Raw genomic sequence first — 19327 nt, 5'->3', positions numbered from 1 at the left:
TGGGGGAAAAAAAAAAAAAAAAGAATGGTGTTTTTAAAACCCATAAAATGAAATAGGATTACAAAAGACAACAATTATATTGAATATTGAAATAATTATCAAAATATTTTTTAAATTTGTGATTTAATAATGTATGTTCTTTTTCTAAAAATTTTAAAATATTTATTTATTACTTATTTTGGGTGCACCAGGTCTTAGTTGAAGCATGCAGGGTCTTTAGTTGTGCCATGCAGACTCTTAGTTGTGGCATGCGGGGTCTAGTTCCCAGACCAGGGATCAAACCCGGACCCCCCAGAATTGGGAGCATGGGGCCTTACCTACTGGACCACCAGGGAAGTCCCTTGTAATGTGTGTTCTTTTTTAACACATTAGATAACAAGATCTAGTGGCAGGTCCAAAGCTACCATGATTTCACAGGTGCAATAAGCATAAATAGTATCTCAAGATCCCTGCGGCAGCTGTGGTATGGAAATAGCTGTGATGTCTCTTGGAGATAAAGTCCCAGGTTGCTACTAATTGGCCTCTGGTTTGTTGCCTACATTTAAGATTGAAGGAAATGTTACATTTCAGTTAGAGACTAGTGAAAATATAGATGTAATTTTTTTTCCTGTCCAAGTTTATGGAACTTGGGTTCATGGATCACAGATTCAGAACTCCTCCTTGAGAGTGACCCTCCCAGCCTGCCCCTGTGGCAGCTGACATTGTTTACCAAGCCCTGAGCACAGGAATAGTAAAAATAATGGCTAATATTGACTGAGTTCTTGCTAGGTACTAGGTACCTGGTGATATTGGAGGCTAGGATGGATTGATTGATTTTTGGCTGCACGTGGGCTTTCTCTAGTTGTGGCGAGTGGGGGCTACTCTTTGTTATGGTGCACAAGCTTCTCATTACGGTGGCTTCTCGTTGCGGAGCACGGGCTCTAGGTACACGAACTTCAGTAGTTGCAGCACGTGGGCTCAGTAGTTGCGGTGCACAGCCTTAGTTACTCCGCAGCACGTGGGATTTTCCTGGACCAGGGATCAAGCCCGTGTCTCCTGTATTGGCAGGTGGATTCTTAACCACTGCACCACCAGGGAAGTCCAGGGAGGCTAGGATTTAGCAATGAAAGAAGCCAGTTCCTGCTCACCTGGGGCTTACCGTCCAGGGAGGGAAAACTGACAAATGAATATACAGATGTGGTCATTTCAGAGTGGTAGATGCCAGGAAGCCAGTAGTACAGGCACTGTAATAGAGCGACTTGGGAGGAGAATGGCAGGGTCTGCTTTCCAGGGAGAACGGCGGGGTCTGTTTTTCCCTCCTCTTCTCTGAGGAGGTGCTGTTTGCTCTGAGACCCAAATGATGAGCGAGCCATGCAAAGATGTAGAGGAAAGGTGTACCCCGCAGGGGATCTGCCAAGTGCACAGGCCCTGAGGGGGGAACAGCTGACAGCATCCCAGGGCCTGGCAGGAGGTCTGCGTCGCTGGGACAGAGTGCCAGGCGGGGGCTCACTGGAGTGTTGGAGATGGAGTCCTGGAGGCTGGTTGGGCCCATCAGGCAGGCTTCGTGGGTCAGAGTGAGGGCTTTGGGTTTTCTTCTAAGTGTGACAGGCAGCCTTTGGCAGGTTTCAGCAGGAGAGTGATGTGATATGATTTACATTTTGGAAAGATCCTTCGAGCTGTGTGCGGAGAACAGAATGTAAGGGGCCAGGCTGCCAGCAAGGATCCAGTGAGGAAGCCAGGCAGTGGTCCTGGTGAGAGACCATGGCAGCCTGGACCGGGGGCGGGGGCTGCGGGGTGGAGAGAAGTGGGCAGATCTGGGGTGTCATTTGGAGAGCACCTCAGTGGCCCAGGGCTTTTGGGAGGGGGGAGGTGAGAGAGAGGGGTGTAGCAAATGACACCCCCCCAGCTGAGAAACAGGCCCTGACCTCGCCCCCCCTCGCCTCTGCAGCCCCCTGCGGCCCTCCACTGCCCCTCTGGGGGCGGCCACCCGCCCACCGGGCCCCTGGCATGCGAGCTTCCCAGCTGGTCCCGATTGTTGCTACTCCCCAGGGAGTCATGGGAACACACTCCCCCTGCCCCCTCCGCCCCCCTCTTCCCAGACAGGGCCAGGCCCTAACAATGCCCCTCAGCCAGCCAGTGGCCTGGACACAATGCCGCTGTTTCGGTTCATTGCCAGCTCCAGGAGGCCTGCTGGGTTTCCTGGCCTGTTTGGCACATACATAACTCCGGCTTCCAGCAGGGATTTTTTTTGTTGTTGTTTAAAAAAAAAAAGGGGGGGGGGGAGAGAGAATATCTCTGGCTCCTGCTCTCTGAATATCTTAATATATGATAAAGAGCCTTTCTCTTCTCATCCTGAGCTCTCCCTACTCCCCTCCCTGACCGCATTTGCCATGTGCCTGTCAACCCAGAGGCCAAATGCAGGTCAGCAGGTGTCAGAGAGAAAACGAGAAAAAGAAAGAAAAGAGGCTCGCTCCACCATGGCCAGCCTCAAATGTGCTGGTGAGGCTGGAGGTGATGAGAACAATGAGGGCCTCTGACGGGGCCCCGGCCCTGCGCTCTTCATTCACCTTATCTCCTGACTTCTAAGACGCCATCCAAGATGAGGCACAGAGTTATCTTGAGCCCCTAAGAAAGAAAAGAGCTGCCAACTAAAAATGGACATGCCACTGATTGTGTGATGCCCTTCAACTTCAGAGATGTTAAATATGAAAAAAAAAAGTCTGAGAGAGGACTTCCCGGGCGGTCCAGTGGTTAAGACTCTGTGCTTCCGTTGCAGGGGGCACGGGTTCGATCCCTGGTCAGGGAACTAAGATTCCTGAATGCTGCATGGTGCAGCCAAAAAAATTTAAAAATTAACTAATTAAAAAAAAAAAGCCTGAGGATCAGTGGAATATGGGATTGTCTCATCTACCCACTTCATTGCCCTCCAAATGTATTTTTCTTCTTATCTTTGAACCTAATAGAGTTTGGGAGGCAGTGCAGGGATTGCTGCTTGAAAACTCTCCTGTTCTGCAGCCTAACAAGAATTTTTTTCTTTTCTCTTTTGGAAAAATCAGGAGGAGATGTAGGCAAGCTGCTCCAGTGATTCATCTTTCATTCTTAGTAACAGCTGACATTTATTGAGGGCTCTCTATGTGCCAGCTACTGCCCTAAGCACTGTAATAACTCAGTTAATGTCCCAACAACCCTATCAGGTAAACACTGTTATCATTATTATTACCATCCCCATTTTACAGATGAATAAACAGAGCCCCTGTGCTCTAAGGGCTCCCCACCTCCTCACTTCCACACTGGTCAGGGCAGGCATAGCCACTGTGTCTGGTTTTCTCCCCTCTCCTTGGAAAAGCATAATCTCTCCGCAGAGGCTGGAGTGATGGAGAGAAGGGAAGAGGCACTGGGCCAGCCTTGGAGAGGAGAGGGTTCCCCAGAGCGTGAGCTCATGGAATAACGGGGGCTCGAGGGAAAGGAGGCTCGCCTATCAACTAGAGGCCTATCCACTTCCGTTGACCTTGAACCTTCTGGCCCAACCCCACTGAACATATGGACCAGCTAATGGCCGAGGACTTGGCCAAGGCCACACAGCCAGGCAGCTGCTGGCTGGCACTAAGCCCTGTGAACACCCACTTTCCCTACTCTGCCACGTCCATATCTTCTCTTTAGCTACCCACAAAGCAGAGGAGCTGTGCTGCTGCTGTAATGATGTCACTAATAGAGTTAACATTTATTGGCTGCTTACTCTGTTCCAGGCACAGGCATCAGGGATTGCAAACCCAGGTACCCAGAATGGCAGGGCAAATCAGGTCACCGAGTGAGGCAATCCAGGCAGGGACGCTCGTGGCCTGGAGGGTCAAGGCTCTGGCTAAATGGGGGACAGCAACTGCTCAGCACCCTGATGGCCTGCCTGGTATTGCCAGATACTACTGGGTTTTTGTTAAAGCCAGATATTTGAATTTTTATATAGCATTTCCCAATTAAAAAAATTTTAAGACTAATTCATAATTCAGGAAAAAAATAATCTGGGTAAATTAAATCATACCTGTGGGCCAGTTTGCAAACTCTGCTTGTCTTGTTTTCTCATTTAACCCTGACACCCATTCCGTCAAGGAGCCTTTGCCCCTTGTTCTATGGATGAGGCAAGCAAAGGTCTTCAGTGGGGTAAATCACTTACCCATCTGGCCAAGCCACATGGTTGGGGTCTGCCTGACTCCCAAGGCTTGCTCCCATGTTAGGCGGCCTCCCGAATGGGTAAGAGGCCTGTGTTCAGACACAGCCAGAACTGGCACAGTGACAGACACAGCCAGAACTGGCACAGTGACGGTTTACTCCAGGGACAGTAAACCGTCAGTCAAACAATTCAGTGTAGTGACAAGGGATCATTCAAGATGAATGTAACGTTGCAGACATAAAACTCCCCACCTCCTTCTGCCAGAACTCAACAATGGATGCCTCTGTGCCCCTTAATAAAATTAAGTCACGACAGAATCATTTCTCCTTATCATAATGGGATATTCATGTTTGGAGATTTTTTTTTTAAGCTATGAATGTACGTTTAGGGGAGGTGGTGTATGTGGAATAAATAGCTTTGAACTATTCGTGTCGCTTGTCAAACTTCTTAATGAGCGTATTGTGCAGATACATAGAAATAATTCTGACTCTCCCACTGGACTGTGAGCTCCAGGTGTCAGAGATGAGTGTTTTGCTTCCAACTGTCTCCCTAGCACCTGGCACAATATCTGACACATAGTAAGTGCTCAGTAAATATCTGTGGATTGAATGAGTGAGGCTCAGAGGAAGTAATTGACTTGCCCAAGGTCACACAGACTCGGATTCCGGTTTACATCCACCTGATTTAGAAGCCCATGCTATCACTCCTCTACCATCCTGCCTCTTGGAAAGATGTGTTCAGGTGGAGGATTGTGGGTCCAGGAGCTTCCACTCCTTTGGACTCCTCTGGAGTAAGGAGTTGGTGATGGTGGTGATGGAGGTGAGCACCTATTAATTAAGCCACTATCCACCATAATATGTTTTGGAAACCATACATTATAATCTTGACAGCCCTGAGCCTGGTTCTGGGGTATTTACAGAGGGTGGTGTGTATGAAGGGCAGGCCCTGGGTTTTACAGTGGGGGACTGTTCAATTCTGCTGTGTGACCTTGAGTTGCAAGTGCCCCTCTCTGAGCCTCCATCCCGCACCATGTGGATAAACAGGCTTCACTTATGAGAGTGTCAGGTTGAAAGGAGATCATCAGTGGAAGTGGCTGCCCAGTAATTATGGATTTTTTGGAAGCCTACCAGCCTGAGAACTGTTGAGAACAGCCTTATCAGGATCTGTCGGGCTTGGGGCCAAGAGGCTCTATCTATCAGGCCTTTGCTGTTTTCAAGTGGGTATTAATAGATACAGAAGGCCTGTATCTCTTCCTGGATTTCACATTGGGAATTCTGCTCTTCACTCCTTTCTGCTGCAGCAGGACAGGAGGGATTGTGGGAAGGAGGGCACCTGCTTCTACCTGGGAGGTTGTGTACTTGAATACTTTGGGCAGGGCAGGGCTTTGAAAAACCCCTGGCTTTGGCCTCACGGAGCCTGAATAATAGCTTTCTCATCCGCTAGGTAAGCTCATGCCTTTTAGGTCTCAAGTTTCCTCATCATAAAATGGGGCAGTAGTATCTGTCTTCCTTCTCCAGCAACCAGTACAGTACTTGGTACATAACAGGTGCCCGAGAAATGTTTGTTGAATGACTATTGGGCATGAGAGGGCTTTATAGAGTGAATGTTACTGTTGTTGAGACCCTTTGGGAATGTGTGAAGGAAGGAAATTCCCTTTGGAGTGGGAATGTTGCTGGCTTCTCTCACCCTCTTGTCAGGATCTGGTTTGGCTATGTAGAATGAGACCTACCATTCTTATGGGAGCTTCTCTAACTAGGGAGAAAGGAGGGGGACAGGCCAGGCCCAGGGCTGGGAATCCATGTTGGCCAGATTCTATCACTGGCTGGCTTCACTTCTGAATGGGCCTCAGTTTTCCCTTCTGTACCATAAGTGAGAGGCTTATTTAGTCTCTCTGGTCCCCTCTAGTGCTGACATAGTCCGGGATTTGCGATGAGTAATTTCACAAAATGCTTAGGAAACTCCTGCTGCGTTCCTAAACCATCTCATAGTTTATGAAACTCTATACTTTTCATCCACATGGCAACCCTGGAAGGCGCCAGGGCAATAAGCGCCCCCCCCCTTTTTTAAAAATAAATTTATTTATCTATTTTTGGCTGTGTTGGGTCTTCGTTGCTGTGCGCAGGCTTTCTCTAGTTGTGGCCAGTGGGGGCTACTCTTTGTTGCCGTGCGCGGGCTTCTCATTGTGGTGGCTTCCCTTGTTGCGGAGCACAGGCTCTAGGTGCGCAGGCTTCAGTAGTTGTGGCACGTGGGTTCAGTAGTTGTGGCTCACGAGCTCTAGAGCACAGGATCAGTAGTTGTGGCACACGGGCTTCGTTGCTCCGCAGCATGTAGGATCTTCCCAGACCAGGGCTTGAACCCGTGTCCCCTGCATTGGCAGGCAGATTCTTAACCACTGCGCCACCAGGGAAGCCCAATAAGCCCATTTTACAGATGAGGAAACTGAGGCTAAGAAGTGTCCACAAGGGGCTGTAATTCGAGGCTGCCCCATACATTTTGGTTATACAGGAATACCAATTTGTTCTCAAATATGAACGTGCATAAAAATTACCTGGAATGAGGGTGGGGGGTTGCATGTGAAAATGAGGATTCCTAGGCACTTAGATTCTAAGTTGGCAGGGCTGGGGTGGGCACATAGTTAACAAGCACCCAGGTGATTCTGAAACCGGGGGCCTAAGGGCTACTCTTGGAGAACCAGGGCCTTCTCGTTGCATTCCAGGTAGCCTCTAGCATCAGCCTCTATTTCTTTAATAACCCTTCTCAGCACCTGCTCTGGACCAGGCCAGTGCTGGGAAGAGGCCCTAATGCAGCTCCCAGTCTGATAGAGGCAGATAGAGAAATCCATTGCACACTCATTGCTAGAACAGAGGCTAGGCTGGGCAATGGAGGAAGTGAGCTAGCTCCAACAGTGGAGGGCTCCCTGGAAGAAGTGATCTTTATGCCGGGCCTAGGGATCTCATTCTCGACTGCATCTTAGCTACTTTTTTTTTTTCTTTTAATGGGTCATCCCCACCAGATGGCAGGCAAGTTCATAGAAATCATCAAACCTTTCACATCTCTGCCCTCAGTGCTGGCACAAAGCTTGGCACAGAGGAGAGGACAATATTGGTCAAATCAGCTGAACTGAGCAATGAGAAACGGCTGATGGAGAGGTCCCAGGGCCTCTGGATTAAATGCATTTTCATGCTCAGCACACTCACCTTCTCCCTTTGTTAGATCTAACATGGAATTTATTTATTTATTATTTTTAAAAATTAATTAATTAATTATTTTTATTTTTGGCTGCGTTGGGTCTTCATTGCTGTACGCGTGCTTTCTCTAGTTGCCCGAGCGGGAGCTACTCTTCATTGCCGTGCACGGGCTTCTCATGGCGGTGGCTTCTCCTGGTGTGGAGCACGGGCTCTAGGCACGCAGGCTCAGTAGTTGTGGCTCGTGGGCTCTAGAGCACAGACTCAGTTGTTGTGGCCCACAGGCTTAGCTGTTCCGCGGCATGTGGGATCTTCCCGGACCAGGGCTCGAACCTGTGTGCCCTGCATTGGCAGGCGGATTCTTAACACTGTGCCACCAGGGAAGCCCCCTGGAATTACTTTAATAGTGGAAATTCCACATCATATTGTAAACATTTTTTACCTATTTCCCTCCTTCCCTTTTCACTAAACTGTGAGTTCCTTAGGGCCAGGAGTCAAGAATGGGGCACAGAGCAGGCTCTCAAAACGTTTGTTGAATGAATGAGTGAATGAATCCGTTTAAGCAGAAGCTGTGCATGGGGTGTTGAAGAGATTCCAGCTACAGGAGGGCTTGTAGAAAAGCCCAAGCTGCACTGAGTCAGACATCCCTCCCCATCTTCTGCTTGGACTCTGGGTGAGAGGGATAGGGTGGGTGCAGGATTTGAAAGTGAATGGCATTGGTGGGGCAAGTTGAGGAAGGGAGGTGTGGCTGGGGTTTTGGAGGTGAGAACCCAGAAAAGAGGAGGGGCAGTTTCTAGAGATCTGACCTGAGTGTGTTGGGGCCACAGGTGGGGGTTCTGGGGGTCACGTGAGGTCAGCTGACGGTGAGATATGCAGAACGGACATTCTAGCTCCACTTAGAGGCATCAGCAGGATGGGGTACGTCGGGGAGTGGTTGGCTGCCCCCCTCCTCGGACAGGGGTCATCCCCTCTGGGGGCGGGGAGTGCGAACGCGCCTGGCACCGCCCCGACAAAGCCTGCGCGCGCCCCGTCCTGCGATTGGCCAGACCGCCTCGCGCCGCCGCCCCGTCCCGCCCTCCGCCGCAGGTCCGGCGCGCTTCAGCCAATAGGCGCTGTCGCCGTCGCCTGCGTCACAGTCCGGATAGCCAATGGTGGCAGCGCTCGGCGGCTCGTGGCTCTTTCGCGGCAAAAAGGATTTGGCGCGTAAAAGTGGCCGGGACTTTGCAGGCAGCGGCTGCCGGGGGCGGAGCGGGATCCGGAGCGGGATCGAGTCCTCGCCTCGGCCTGCCGCCATGGGCCCGCGCCGCCGCCGCCGACTGCCACCCGGGCCGCGCGGGCCGTGAGCGCCATGGCCGTGGCCGGGGCCCCCACGGGCGGCCCTTGCGCGCCGGCGCTGGAGGCCCTCCTTGGGGCCGGCGCGCTGCGGCTGCTCGATTCCTCGCAGATCGTCATCATCTCCACGGCGCAGGACGCCAGCGCCCCGCCGGCCCCCGCCGGCCCCGCCGCGCCCGCCGCCGGCCCCCGCGACCCCGACCTGCTGCTCTTCGCCACGCCGCAGGCGCCCCGACCCACACCCAGCGCGCCGCGCCCCGCGCTCGGCCGCCCGCCGGTACGGACACCAGGGACACTGGGCCAATTGCGCTACCTGGACCCCCGCGCAGACCCTGGCGGGGCGCGGTGTTTGGCCCGGCGGCAGCTGGGGCGGAGGAGGGTGGGCTGACGCGCCCGGGCTGGGCGGTGCCGAGCCTGGGTTCGTCCTCCGGGCCCCGCCCCGGGGTGCAGGGTGACCTCGGGCCAGTCCTTGTTTGCTGCTCTGTGCTCTGGGCCTCAGCTTCCTCGCCAGAGACGCTCGAGGGTCAGACTCAGTGATAATAATGGCCCCACGTGTATTCAGCTATCGCTGACTGCATGCCAGGTCTCTGGCAGACTTCAAGGCAGCTAAAACTCACATCCATGCTGTGAGCTCGGTGTTGTCACTGTGCCCATCTGAACTGTGTCCAGGGAGGGGAAGTGACTTGCCCCCTGGTCACAAGGCTGCAAGTGAGATTTGAACTGAGGCCTGCTGGCTTCAGACCAGAACGTGTGGCTGGGTGGTGGGCATGGCTGCTTAGGGAGGTCAAGGGGGGCGTCCTGGGTCCAGACCGTGGAAGAGCCACTGAGGTGACCCTCCTTCCTGCCTCGATGCTGGGACTGCCAGGTGCAGGCCTGGCCCTCCGGGCCTCTGGGGACAGGCCGCCTGGCTGGGAGGCCTTCTCTGCAGGGGCGGGGTGGCTGGGCCAGCTGCTGATCCCCTCCCTCTGCCTGTCCTTCCATCTGCCATCCTCCACCCTCCCAGACCCTGGTTGCCATGGAACCTCATTAATCAGGCAGGCAGACCCCTGGGCCCCAGTGGAAGTACTGGGTGGGTTGGGCCTCTGGGAGCTGCAGAGGAGGCCCCCGGTGCCAGGAGAGAGTAAATGCCCCAGGGAGGTGCCTTGATAAAGTGCTCCCTGAGCAGCAAGAGGCTCAAGACAGTTCAGACTGGGGGGCCCAAAAGAAGCAGCTGAATTACAGGGGGAGAAGGGAGTGGAGCCCTGGAGCTTGGTCCTGTGTGCTCCAGGACAGGGCGTGGAGACCAGTTTGACTGGCACAACCTGTGGGTGAAGGTGAGGCACGGATGGGCAGGATGGGGTCTCCGCATAGGGCTTGGAGCAGGTTGTGGGAGGAGGCAGGGCCCAGGGCAAGGAGGTGGAAGCCGCCCAACTGCTCATGGCCTGGGTGGCAGCTGGTCCCTGAGGCATCCCGGCAAGGTTCCCCCAACCCCCTTGGCCCCTTGCCCAGTGTGGCCTTCCTTCCGGAATCACCGAGATGCTAATAATAACAATAGCAGGCACCATTGTTTTGAGACTGTATTGTGTATTAGGCCCTGTGCCAAGCACTTTACCCAATTAACTCATTTAACCCTTTCAACAACCTTCCCCTTTTACAGATAGGGAAGCTGAGGCGTAGAGATGTTAGAACATTCCCTAGTAAGTCAGCTAGTGAGTGCTGGGACCAATCCAGATTTCCTGAGTGGTTAACTGCTGGGATGCCTTGCATACTGGAGATGCTAATAGAGGTTGAAGGAAGCCCAAGGTCCCTTCCTCCTAAATGAGTGAGAGGGATGGAAGTTGTACCAGGGGTGGGCCACCTGGCTCGTCTCCTGTACCCCAGCAACCTGTCCCTGTGGGTCCCAGCTTGGAGCCTGGACAAGTAGCCTCCAGTTTAGCTGATTGACAGGTACCTAGCAGGCCCAGGGCTGTGGGTCCTGCCCTTGGGGAACTGAGCTTCAGGCTCAGAGGGACAGCCAGGGACTGGGCTGAGGACGTTTGCCCTCTGCTCCACCCCCAGTGGTGTCAGGGGCAGCCTCACTGGGCCTGAGCATTCTGTTCATTCAACAGTTGTTAGTGAGCACCTATGAGGTTCCAGGCACAGGCAAGTAAGGGGCCTCTGCCCTCACAGTACTTAAGGGCCCGTAGGCGTTTTCTGCCGTGGGCAGGGATGAGGGCTGGTGCGGTCTTGGAGCTGAAGTCCAGAAACATAGGCCCAGCTTTTGCCACCCAACACCCCCGAACATTGTACCTGTGGGTAGCCACTGGCCATCTGAGCTGTGGCCTCCACTGACCCTCTGCTCTAGCATTTGTTTGGGGCAGTCCTTGAAACAAGTGACAGGCTCAGCTTCTGCACGAGTGAGCATTCATTGAGTACCTCCTGCATACAAGTCTCTGTGCAATTCAGCCATTCCTCCTGGCCCTTCCTGTCCACCTCTACCCTGTTGTCATGGCTGTTAAAAAACAAACTAAATATAATACACATTTACTACAGAAAAAGAGTTAAAAGGCTAGAAAGTTGAGGGGGACAAGATCCCAGCCCCATCCATTTTTCCTTTTTTTTTCCTCCTGAGCCTGCTTTTGTTTTTAAGGTGGTTATGACAACTTTCTTTTTTTAAAGTTTTAGAAATTGAAGTTTTTCCTTTATGTCTGTGTTCCAACAGCACATCATCCACACTGTAGAGATAAGGCAGCATGGTCCTCATGGTCCTCCCTCCCATACAGAGGTCACCCCTGAAATGGATTCTATAGTAATAGAAACTGAACCAGAGAAAATGGTTTCATGAGCTCTTTGTCCTCAAAAGGGATCACATAAATGCACTGCGTTATGTTTTTCTTGTCAATGTGTCTTTGGGAGGCTTCTGTATCAGCCTGCCTCACTCCGTCTTGACAGCAGCGTGGTATTCCAGAGGCTGGATGAACCAGTTTTTGTGTCCCCTCCCATGGATAGGTGTTTGAGTCATCCAGATTTTTTCACCAATGTTTTGTTTGTCTTCACCCCTGCCTTTTGGGTCCCTGTGCCTGCATCTCTAGATGCAGCAGCAGAAATGGGCATCCATCTGCTTGAGCCCTTGTTTTAGAGTGTGGCATTGATCTGCCTTCAGGGTGGGCACCCCTATGGGGAGCAGGAAGGAGGCAAGGGGTGCGGTTGGCTGGAGCATACTAGGGTTCAGGCCCTAGGGGAAAGGCTGGAGAGGGGGTACGTTCTGGTTCGGCTTTAGGGGGCCTGGCTTCCGGACTAGCCTCTGCCCAGCCCACTAAGGTTTAGATCCTGACTCCACCTCTCACTATGTGACCTCTCCGAGGTGCAGGCTCCTCAGGAAGTGGAAGTCCTCAGAGCACCTGCTGCAAGATGGTTGGAGGGTTTGATGACCGCACGCAGGTAAAGCAGTTACCTAGTGGTGCTCGGTACGCAGGAGGCACTCAGCGCGTGTTAGCTCTTCTATCCGCGGATCCCTGAGGGAATCCATGAGTGTGTGCGTGAGAGGGAGTGTCGGGGTCCGTCAGCATGTGGGGTGGCTCATTCAGCAAACGTTTGTTGACGCCCAGACCCTGTGTACAGAGACTGTTCAGACCCAGTGCCCGCCTCTGAGGGGCTCCCTGTCTTCTGAGTGAGACAAATGCATCGCAGAAATTTGTAGCGAGAGACCATGTCGGGAAGGGTTGGGTTTGAGGCAGTTCTGAGGGAGGAGAGGCTCAGTTTCTCTTGTGGGATCGGAAAGGCTTAGCTTATGGGTAAGGTGCCTGCCCACAGAGGGGGAAGCGTTGGTGTGAATTAGGAGGGAGGGAGGCAAGGGCAAACCAGGGAGGGGACCAGCATGAGCTAAGGCTTGGAGACACAGGTTTGTGAAGAAAGATGTCTCAGCAGAAGTTCTTGTGGAGAATTGGTGGCAGATGAGGATACTAAGGTGGAGGGGGACAGATGGAGGCAGGGAGACCAATGGGAAGACAGCTGGTCCAGGTGGGAGGTGCTGGTGGCTGTGGTGACAGGATTTCTTGGCAGCTAGATGTGATGAGGGCAGCAGGTGGGGCTGAACCAGGTTCTAGCTCAGGAAACCCTGTGGGTGGGGGAGGGGAGGGTACATCAGGATGCAGTGGAGATGCCTGTGAGACCTCCAGGGCAATCTCCATCCTCGAGTGGTGTAACTAAATCAGAGGGCACCTGGGCAGGGCTCCTGGCTCTGCCACTTCCTGCCCATATGACCGTGCGCTTCTCTGGGTTTCAGTTGTTTCATCTGTAAAATGGGGCCATTACTGTGCTGCCATATTCACAGACAGTCAGAAACCAGAGAGAGGCAGTGACTTACTCAGAGGACCTGTTTCCTAGTGGCTTAAAACAACAAACATTTATTATCATACAGTTTCTGGGGGTGAGGCATTCAGGGCTTACTTAGCTGGGTGCTTCTGGCTCAGGGCCTCTTCTGAGGTTGCTGCCAAAATGTTGGCCCGGCTGCAGTCGTTGGAAGGCATGACTAGGTTTGGAGGATTTGCTTCTGAGCTTACCTGTGTTGCTGTTGGGGGGAGACTTCAGTTCCTTGCCACTTGGGCCTGTCCTTACGGTGCTTGAGTGCCTGCGTGACATGGCAGCTGGCTTCCACCAAGAGTGAATGATCCAGTAAAGAGAGCAAGGAGGAAGCTCCAGTGCCTGTATGATCCAGTCTCAGAAGTGACACACATCCACCATATTCTGTCCATTCGAAGCAAGTTACCAGATCTGGCCCATATTTAAGGGGAGGAGAATTAGGCTCCATCTTTTGAAAGGAGGAGTATCAAAAAATTTGCAGATGGGCTTCCCTGGTGGCGCAGTGGTTGAGAGTCCGCCTGCCGATGCAGGGGACACGGGTTCGTGCCCCGGTCCGGGAAGATCCCACATGCCGCGGAGCGGCTGGGCCCGTGAGCCGTGGCTGCTGAGCCTGCACGTCCGGAGCCTGTGCTCCGCAACGGGAGAGGCCACAACAGTGAGAGGCCTGCGTACCAAAAAAAAAAAAAAAAAAAAATTGCAAACTACCGCATGCCCCTGAGAAGGTAGTGGTGGAACTGGGGCTGGAACTTCTGCCTTCCAGTTGAGTGTTCTGTCCTATGGGGTAGGATTGTGTCCCCTGGGACCTCCCCCTCACTCACACACTTGGGCATCCTGGGAGAGAGACTGAGGCAGGGGGCGGCCCGGGAGCACCAGGCCCTCAGCCAGGTCTCTTGTGGCCCCACTCTCCTGGTTACTGGGCATCCTCCCGTTGTTTTTGCCGTAGGTGAAGCGGAGGCTGGACTTGGAAACTGACCATCAGTACCTGGCCGAGAGCAGTGGGCCAGCTCGGGGCAGAGGCCGCCACCCAGGAAAAGGTACCCTCTGAGCTTGGGCTACGGCAGACCTCCTGGTTGGACCCAGGTTGGGGGGTGGTTGTGGACAGACAAACATGCTTGCAGACTAAGCTCTGGTCTGTTAGGCCTGGGCCTGAGCCAGGCCTCTGGGGGCGCCAAGGGGCAGCTGGAGTGGCCGCCTGGCATGGCTTCCCCAAGCCCTGGGGGGTGGGGAGTTCCCCGGCCGGAAGAGGAATACTGTGGTTGGCAGGCTGCCACAGGGCCTCCCTGCTTGGCCTCACCAAGGGGAAGGAGCCATCTGCCCCCCCAGCCCCATCCCCCAGAGCCTGGCTGGGGCTGGGGGGTGGGGGTGGTGCTGAGGGACCCTACCCTACCTGGCCCCCAGGTGTGAAATCCCCAGGGGAGAAGTCACGCTATGAAACATCGCTGAATCTGACCACCAAGCGCTTCCTGGAGTTGCTGAGCCGCTCGGCCGATGGTGTTGTCGACCTGAACTGGGCAGCTGAGGTGCTGAAGGTGCAGAAACGGCGCATCTATGACATCACCAATGTCCTTGAGGGCATCCAGCTCATTGCCAAGAAGTCCAAGAACCACATCCAGTGGCTGTAGGTACCAGCCAAACATGAGGGTGGGTGGAGGCCCGGGGCCAGGCCAGCCCGGAGGAGCTGATAACGATACCCACTGTGGCTGCCCGGATCACCATCTTACTGCTGGGAAAACCGAGGTTTAGAGAGGAAAGTTGGCTTCCCTGAGGTGATAGATGCAGGAAAGAACACAAATCTTACCTACATGTAGCTCAATGCAACTTTACATATTTCTTCACCTGGGTAACCACCATCTCGATAAGAATAAGGAACATTTCCAGCACCCCAGAAAGTTCCCTGGTGCCTCTCCCCAGACAGTCCACTCCTCATACCACCAGGTGACCATTGTTCTGGCTTCTGTTGCCATTGATGAGATTGTTTAACACAGCTGTTTTATTCTTGTTAATTCTTATTTTATTTTTCCCTTTTCGCCTCTTTCCCTGGTCATCCTACTCCCCTCTCTGACACATTTGTGTTCTCAGTTTTCGGTAGATATTCCATTCTACATCATTTTTTTTCTTTTCACTTAATATGTCTTAGAAATGCTTCCATGTCTGCATCTAATGCATTCTTGTCCTTTTACACGACTGCATGGTATTCCACGGCATGTCTGCCCTCATTTACGTATCCAGCCCCCTATGAGGGACACATGGGTGTTCACAGACATTCAGGCCCGACGCTGAACCCAGCCAGTCTGCCTTGGAGCCCAGCTTCAGCCCTCTGCTGTTTCCCAGCTGAGGAGCCAGGCCAAGAGGAGCAAGGGCTCGCCTGGGTCTTACAGAACAGAGGCAGCAGCAGACTGTTCTGCTGAGGGTCACGCCTCCTGGGAAGAGGGGCCGGGAGCTGCTAACCCTCCCTTTGCCTCCCGGCAGAGGCAGCCATGCAGCAGTGGGGATCGGTGGGCGGCTTGAAGGATTGACCCAGGACCTCCAGCAACTGCAGGAAAGCGAGCGGCAGCTGGACCACCTGATCCACATCTGCACCACGCAGCTGCGTCTGCTTTCCGAGGATGCTGACAGCCAGCGATATCCTTGAATTGCCTGGAGGGTGACCGTGGCCCCATCCAAGTGGGAATAGAGAGGCTACCCTGGGCCCTGGATTCAGGAGAGGGTTCTGGCTTTGGATACCAGTCCTGGCCCAGCATTTAGTCACTGTGTGACACTGGACAAGTTACTCTCTGAGTCTCAGCTTCATCTGTAAAAGGGGAAAATAATCCTATTCCAAAGTTGCACAGATTAAAACAAGAAAAGCTAGGATACCAATAACAAACATTTATTTAATACAATGATTCGGTACCTGGTTGTAGCTTCAAGGTTAGAGATATAAGTTTTTATTTGTCTTTTATTTACAAAAATAGAAACTTTATTTTAAAATAAGCTTTTTTTTTTAAGTGAATACCCAAATTACGTTTATACATTTTGGAGATAACTACTAATTGACACCAAGGTCATGGGTCAGAGTAAATTCTCAGTACCAAGCCTGTATTTATGTAATTTATATGAAATTATTGCAGGCAGCCATTATTACCTTGAGATCTGATGGGTAGAGAGTGGTCTCATTGTACAGATGTGGGAACTGAGGCTCAAGGGCATGAGATAGGATTGAGTGCCAGCTATGTGCCAGGCCCTGGAGTGGGAGATGCAGAGGACAGGAGTGACTCAGCGGGTATGGGCTCTGCCTTATGAGCTGTCTGGGTGGTGGCCCCCAAAGGCCAAAGGTCATGTGGTCCTTGACTCCACCAACCCTGGCCTATGTGACCTGCCAGGACCTTCGTAGCATTGCGGACCCTGCAGAACAGATGGTTATGGTGATCAAGGCCCCTCCCGAGACCCAGCTTCAAGCCGTGGACTCCTCAGAGGTGAGACCTGGGGGTCTAGACTGGACCAGGACAGGCTGGGCTGGGCTGGTAGTTAGCTGAGCCTCAGTTTACTCTGCCTGCTACCTTCACCCAGACCTTTCAGATCTCCCTTAAGAGCAAACAAGGCCCCATCGATGTTTTCCTGTGCCCCGAGGAGAGTGCGGGCGGGATCAGCCCCGGGAAGACCCCGTCCCAGGGTGCAGCTTCTGGGGAGGAGGACAGGGCGGCTGACCCTGCCACCACAGTGCCGCCACCACCATCATCTCCCCCCTCATCCCCTGCCACGGATCCCAGTCAGTCCCTGCTAAGCCTGGAGCAAGGTGGGTGAAGGGTGGGTGGGCAGGGCGGGGTGGGGCCCCCTCTCCCGGGTGGGTGGGCAGGCGTGACAGCCCCTCTGCCCTCCCCGCCGGGGCGTCCCCGGCCTGTGATGCTCCCCCGTCTCCCCAGAACCTCTGCTTTCCCGGATGGGCAGCCTGCGGGCCCCCATGGACGAGGACCGCCTGTCCCCACTGGTGGCGGCTGACTCGCTCCTGGAGCACGTGCGGGAGGACTTCGCCGGCCTCCTCCCCGAGGAGTTCATCAGCCTGTCCCCCCCGCACGAGGCCCTCGACTACCACTTCGGCCTTGAGGAGGGCGAGGGCATCAGAGACCTCTTCGACTGTGACTTTGGGGACCTCACTCCCCTGGATTTCTGACGGGGCTTAGGGGGACCAGGGCCTCCTGGGATGCCCACCCTGTCTCTGCAGCCCTGGAGCCCCCTGCCCCTGGCCGTCCTCCTAGTCCAATTGGAAACATTTAATTTATACCCCTCTCCCCTACCTCCAGAAGCTTCTAGCTCTGGAGTCTGGCTACTGCCAGGAGGCTGAGCAAGCCAGGAAGGGAAGGATTCTGTTTGTGGTGTGTATGTGCATGCACCCAACACCCGACACGTGTGTACACGGGGTGAGTGGTGTGTGAGCATGTGTGTGTGCATGTACCGGGGAATGAAGGTGAACACATCTGTGTGTGCACTGAAAACACGCCCCAGTGTGTCCACGTGTGTGTGCATGAGCCCATGTGTGCGCATGGCGGGGGCTCTAACTGCACTTTTGGTCTCCTTGCTCCAGGGGCCCCACGAGGCCCAGGGTGGCCACCTGCCCCCAGAATCCTGCGTGCTGACCGGGCCGGGTGGCGAGGCCTTGGCCTGCTCGTTTGCAGGACCGCGAGAGCACTTCTGTCGTCTTAAAGGTTTTTCTGATCGAAGCTTTAATGGAGCGTTATTTATTTATCAAGGCCTTTTTGGCAAGCTTGGGGCATCAGCAAAGGGTAGGAGGGATGCGGGGCTGATGCCGCAACTCTCTTACCCCTGAGCGAGGGCAGGGGTCCCTGAGCTGTTCTTTGCCCCACTCTGAAGGAGCTGAGGCCTGAATGGTTTATTTATTGGGAAAGTGAGGGAGGGAGACAGACTGACTGACTGACAGCCATGGGTGGATCGAGGGGGGTGGTCTCTCCCCACGGGGTCACTGCAGGGCCCCAGCTGCCCCCAGGATGGATGTGAGATGGGAGAGGTGAGTGGGGGACCTTCACTGACAGGGTGGGCGGGAGGGGTGGGGTGAAGGGCCTCCCCCCCAGCCCAGACCACAGGGGCCCCTCCTGTGGCATCTGAAGCGCCCCTTCCACCCCACTTCTTGCTCTGCCCCACCCTCCAATCTGCACTTTGATTTGCCTTCCTAACAGCTCTGTTCCCTCTGCTTTGGTTTTAATAAATATTTTGATGATGTCTGGGCCCAGTTTGGGGACTATGTACTGGGAGCAAATGTGAGGGTGGGAGAGGTCAAGGTTGCTGGGAAAATGCCCATTCTCTACTTCCCTCTCCCTGTCCCTGCCTGGCTTCATTGTATTTGAGCCTCACCACCCCAAGAAAGGTAGGCTTCATCACCTTTTTTACCCTAATTTAAAAACTGGTCCAATAAAGTAATAAATGAACTCCCTTCCTTTTTCCAGCCCCAGAGGAGCCACTCTGATCAGTTTGCTATGCTCCTTCCAGATGTTTCTGGACATTTGTAAACATGCAACAGATAATTACAACAGGCTGATTCCGTGTCAGGTTCTGGGGACACACGTTCCCTCCCCTCATGGAGCTCTCAGGACCTGCTGGAGGAGACTCAAACAAATGAGAGGATCAGGGAGGGCTTCCTGGAAAAGGTGGTGCTTGACCTAAAGCTGTAGGATAGAAGAAATTAACTGAGGAGGAAGAGGAAGAACCACACCAAGCAGGAGAGGGCCACATGGGCAAAGGCCCCCAGGGCCCTGAGGACCTGAGAGAAACCAGTGTGGCTGGAATCCTGAGGTGAGGGCCAAGGCGGAGAGACGTTCAGTCTTGGGCTTTATTCAGGGGACAAGGACCCTGGTGAGTCTGCGAGAGGAGTGACACACCCTGTTTTATAATTTAAAAGCTCCCTCTGGCTGCTGTGTGGCGGATGGATTGAAGAGGGGGCCAGAATGGAAGAGCGAGGGGGAAGAGAAGCCCGAGTAGAGCTTCAGAGTGGAAGGGAGGGTGACTGGGAGACGGTCCACGGACCTATTTAGCAGCAAACCCTTAGGTGGGCTTTCCCTGAGCCAGCCCCTATTTTAAGCCCTTCACTGTCAGTCGGCCCTCACAACAATCGTACGATGTGTCTACCCTTACCCCCATTTTGCAGAAGATACAGAGGCGCACAGGCGAAGCCACTTGCGGGTTTTGCCCAACAGGTGGCGCGCTTGTGCTTCTGCCGTTTGCTCTGTTGACCCTATAACGGTGCGGGACCTGCCCTTGGTGGGTGCGCGCAGCCCCTCCCGTTCTGTTCCTGGCTGTGTAGTACTCCACGCTGACCGTCATTCGCTCAGCCCTTACCCGGTGCAAATGACCCCTT

General features: G+C 53.8%; 1 protein-coding gene across 1 annotated transcript; it reads left to right on the top strand.

Moving 5' to 3' along the window:
* Positions 1-8677: 8677 nt before the first annotated feature.
* Positions 8678-18195, top strand: E2F1 (E2F transcription factor 1; the record flags this gene model as incomplete). The annotated part of the gene is made up of 7 exons (XM_079719964.1): positions 8678-8938; positions 13925-14015; positions 14380-14599; positions 15451-15603; positions 16322-16436; positions 16531-16756; positions 16884-18195. 7 exons carry the CDS (start codon positions 8678-8680, stop codon positions 17129-17131), a joined length of 1314 nt encoding a protein of 437 aa, XP_079576090.1. The 3' UTR covers positions 17132-18195.
* Positions 18196-19327: the final 1132 nt, after the last annotated feature.

Source organism: Hyperoodon ampullatus (assembly GCF_949752795.1).
Source record: "Hyperoodon ampullatus genome assembly, chromosome: 14".
In the NCBI taxonomy this organism is placed as follows: domain Eukaryota; kingdom Metazoa; phylum Chordata; class Mammalia; order Artiodactyla; family Ziphiidae; genus Hyperoodon; species Hyperoodon ampullatus.
The sequence above is the reverse complement of the archived record's forward strand: the minus strand, read 5'-3'. Positions and strand labels throughout refer to the sequence as shown.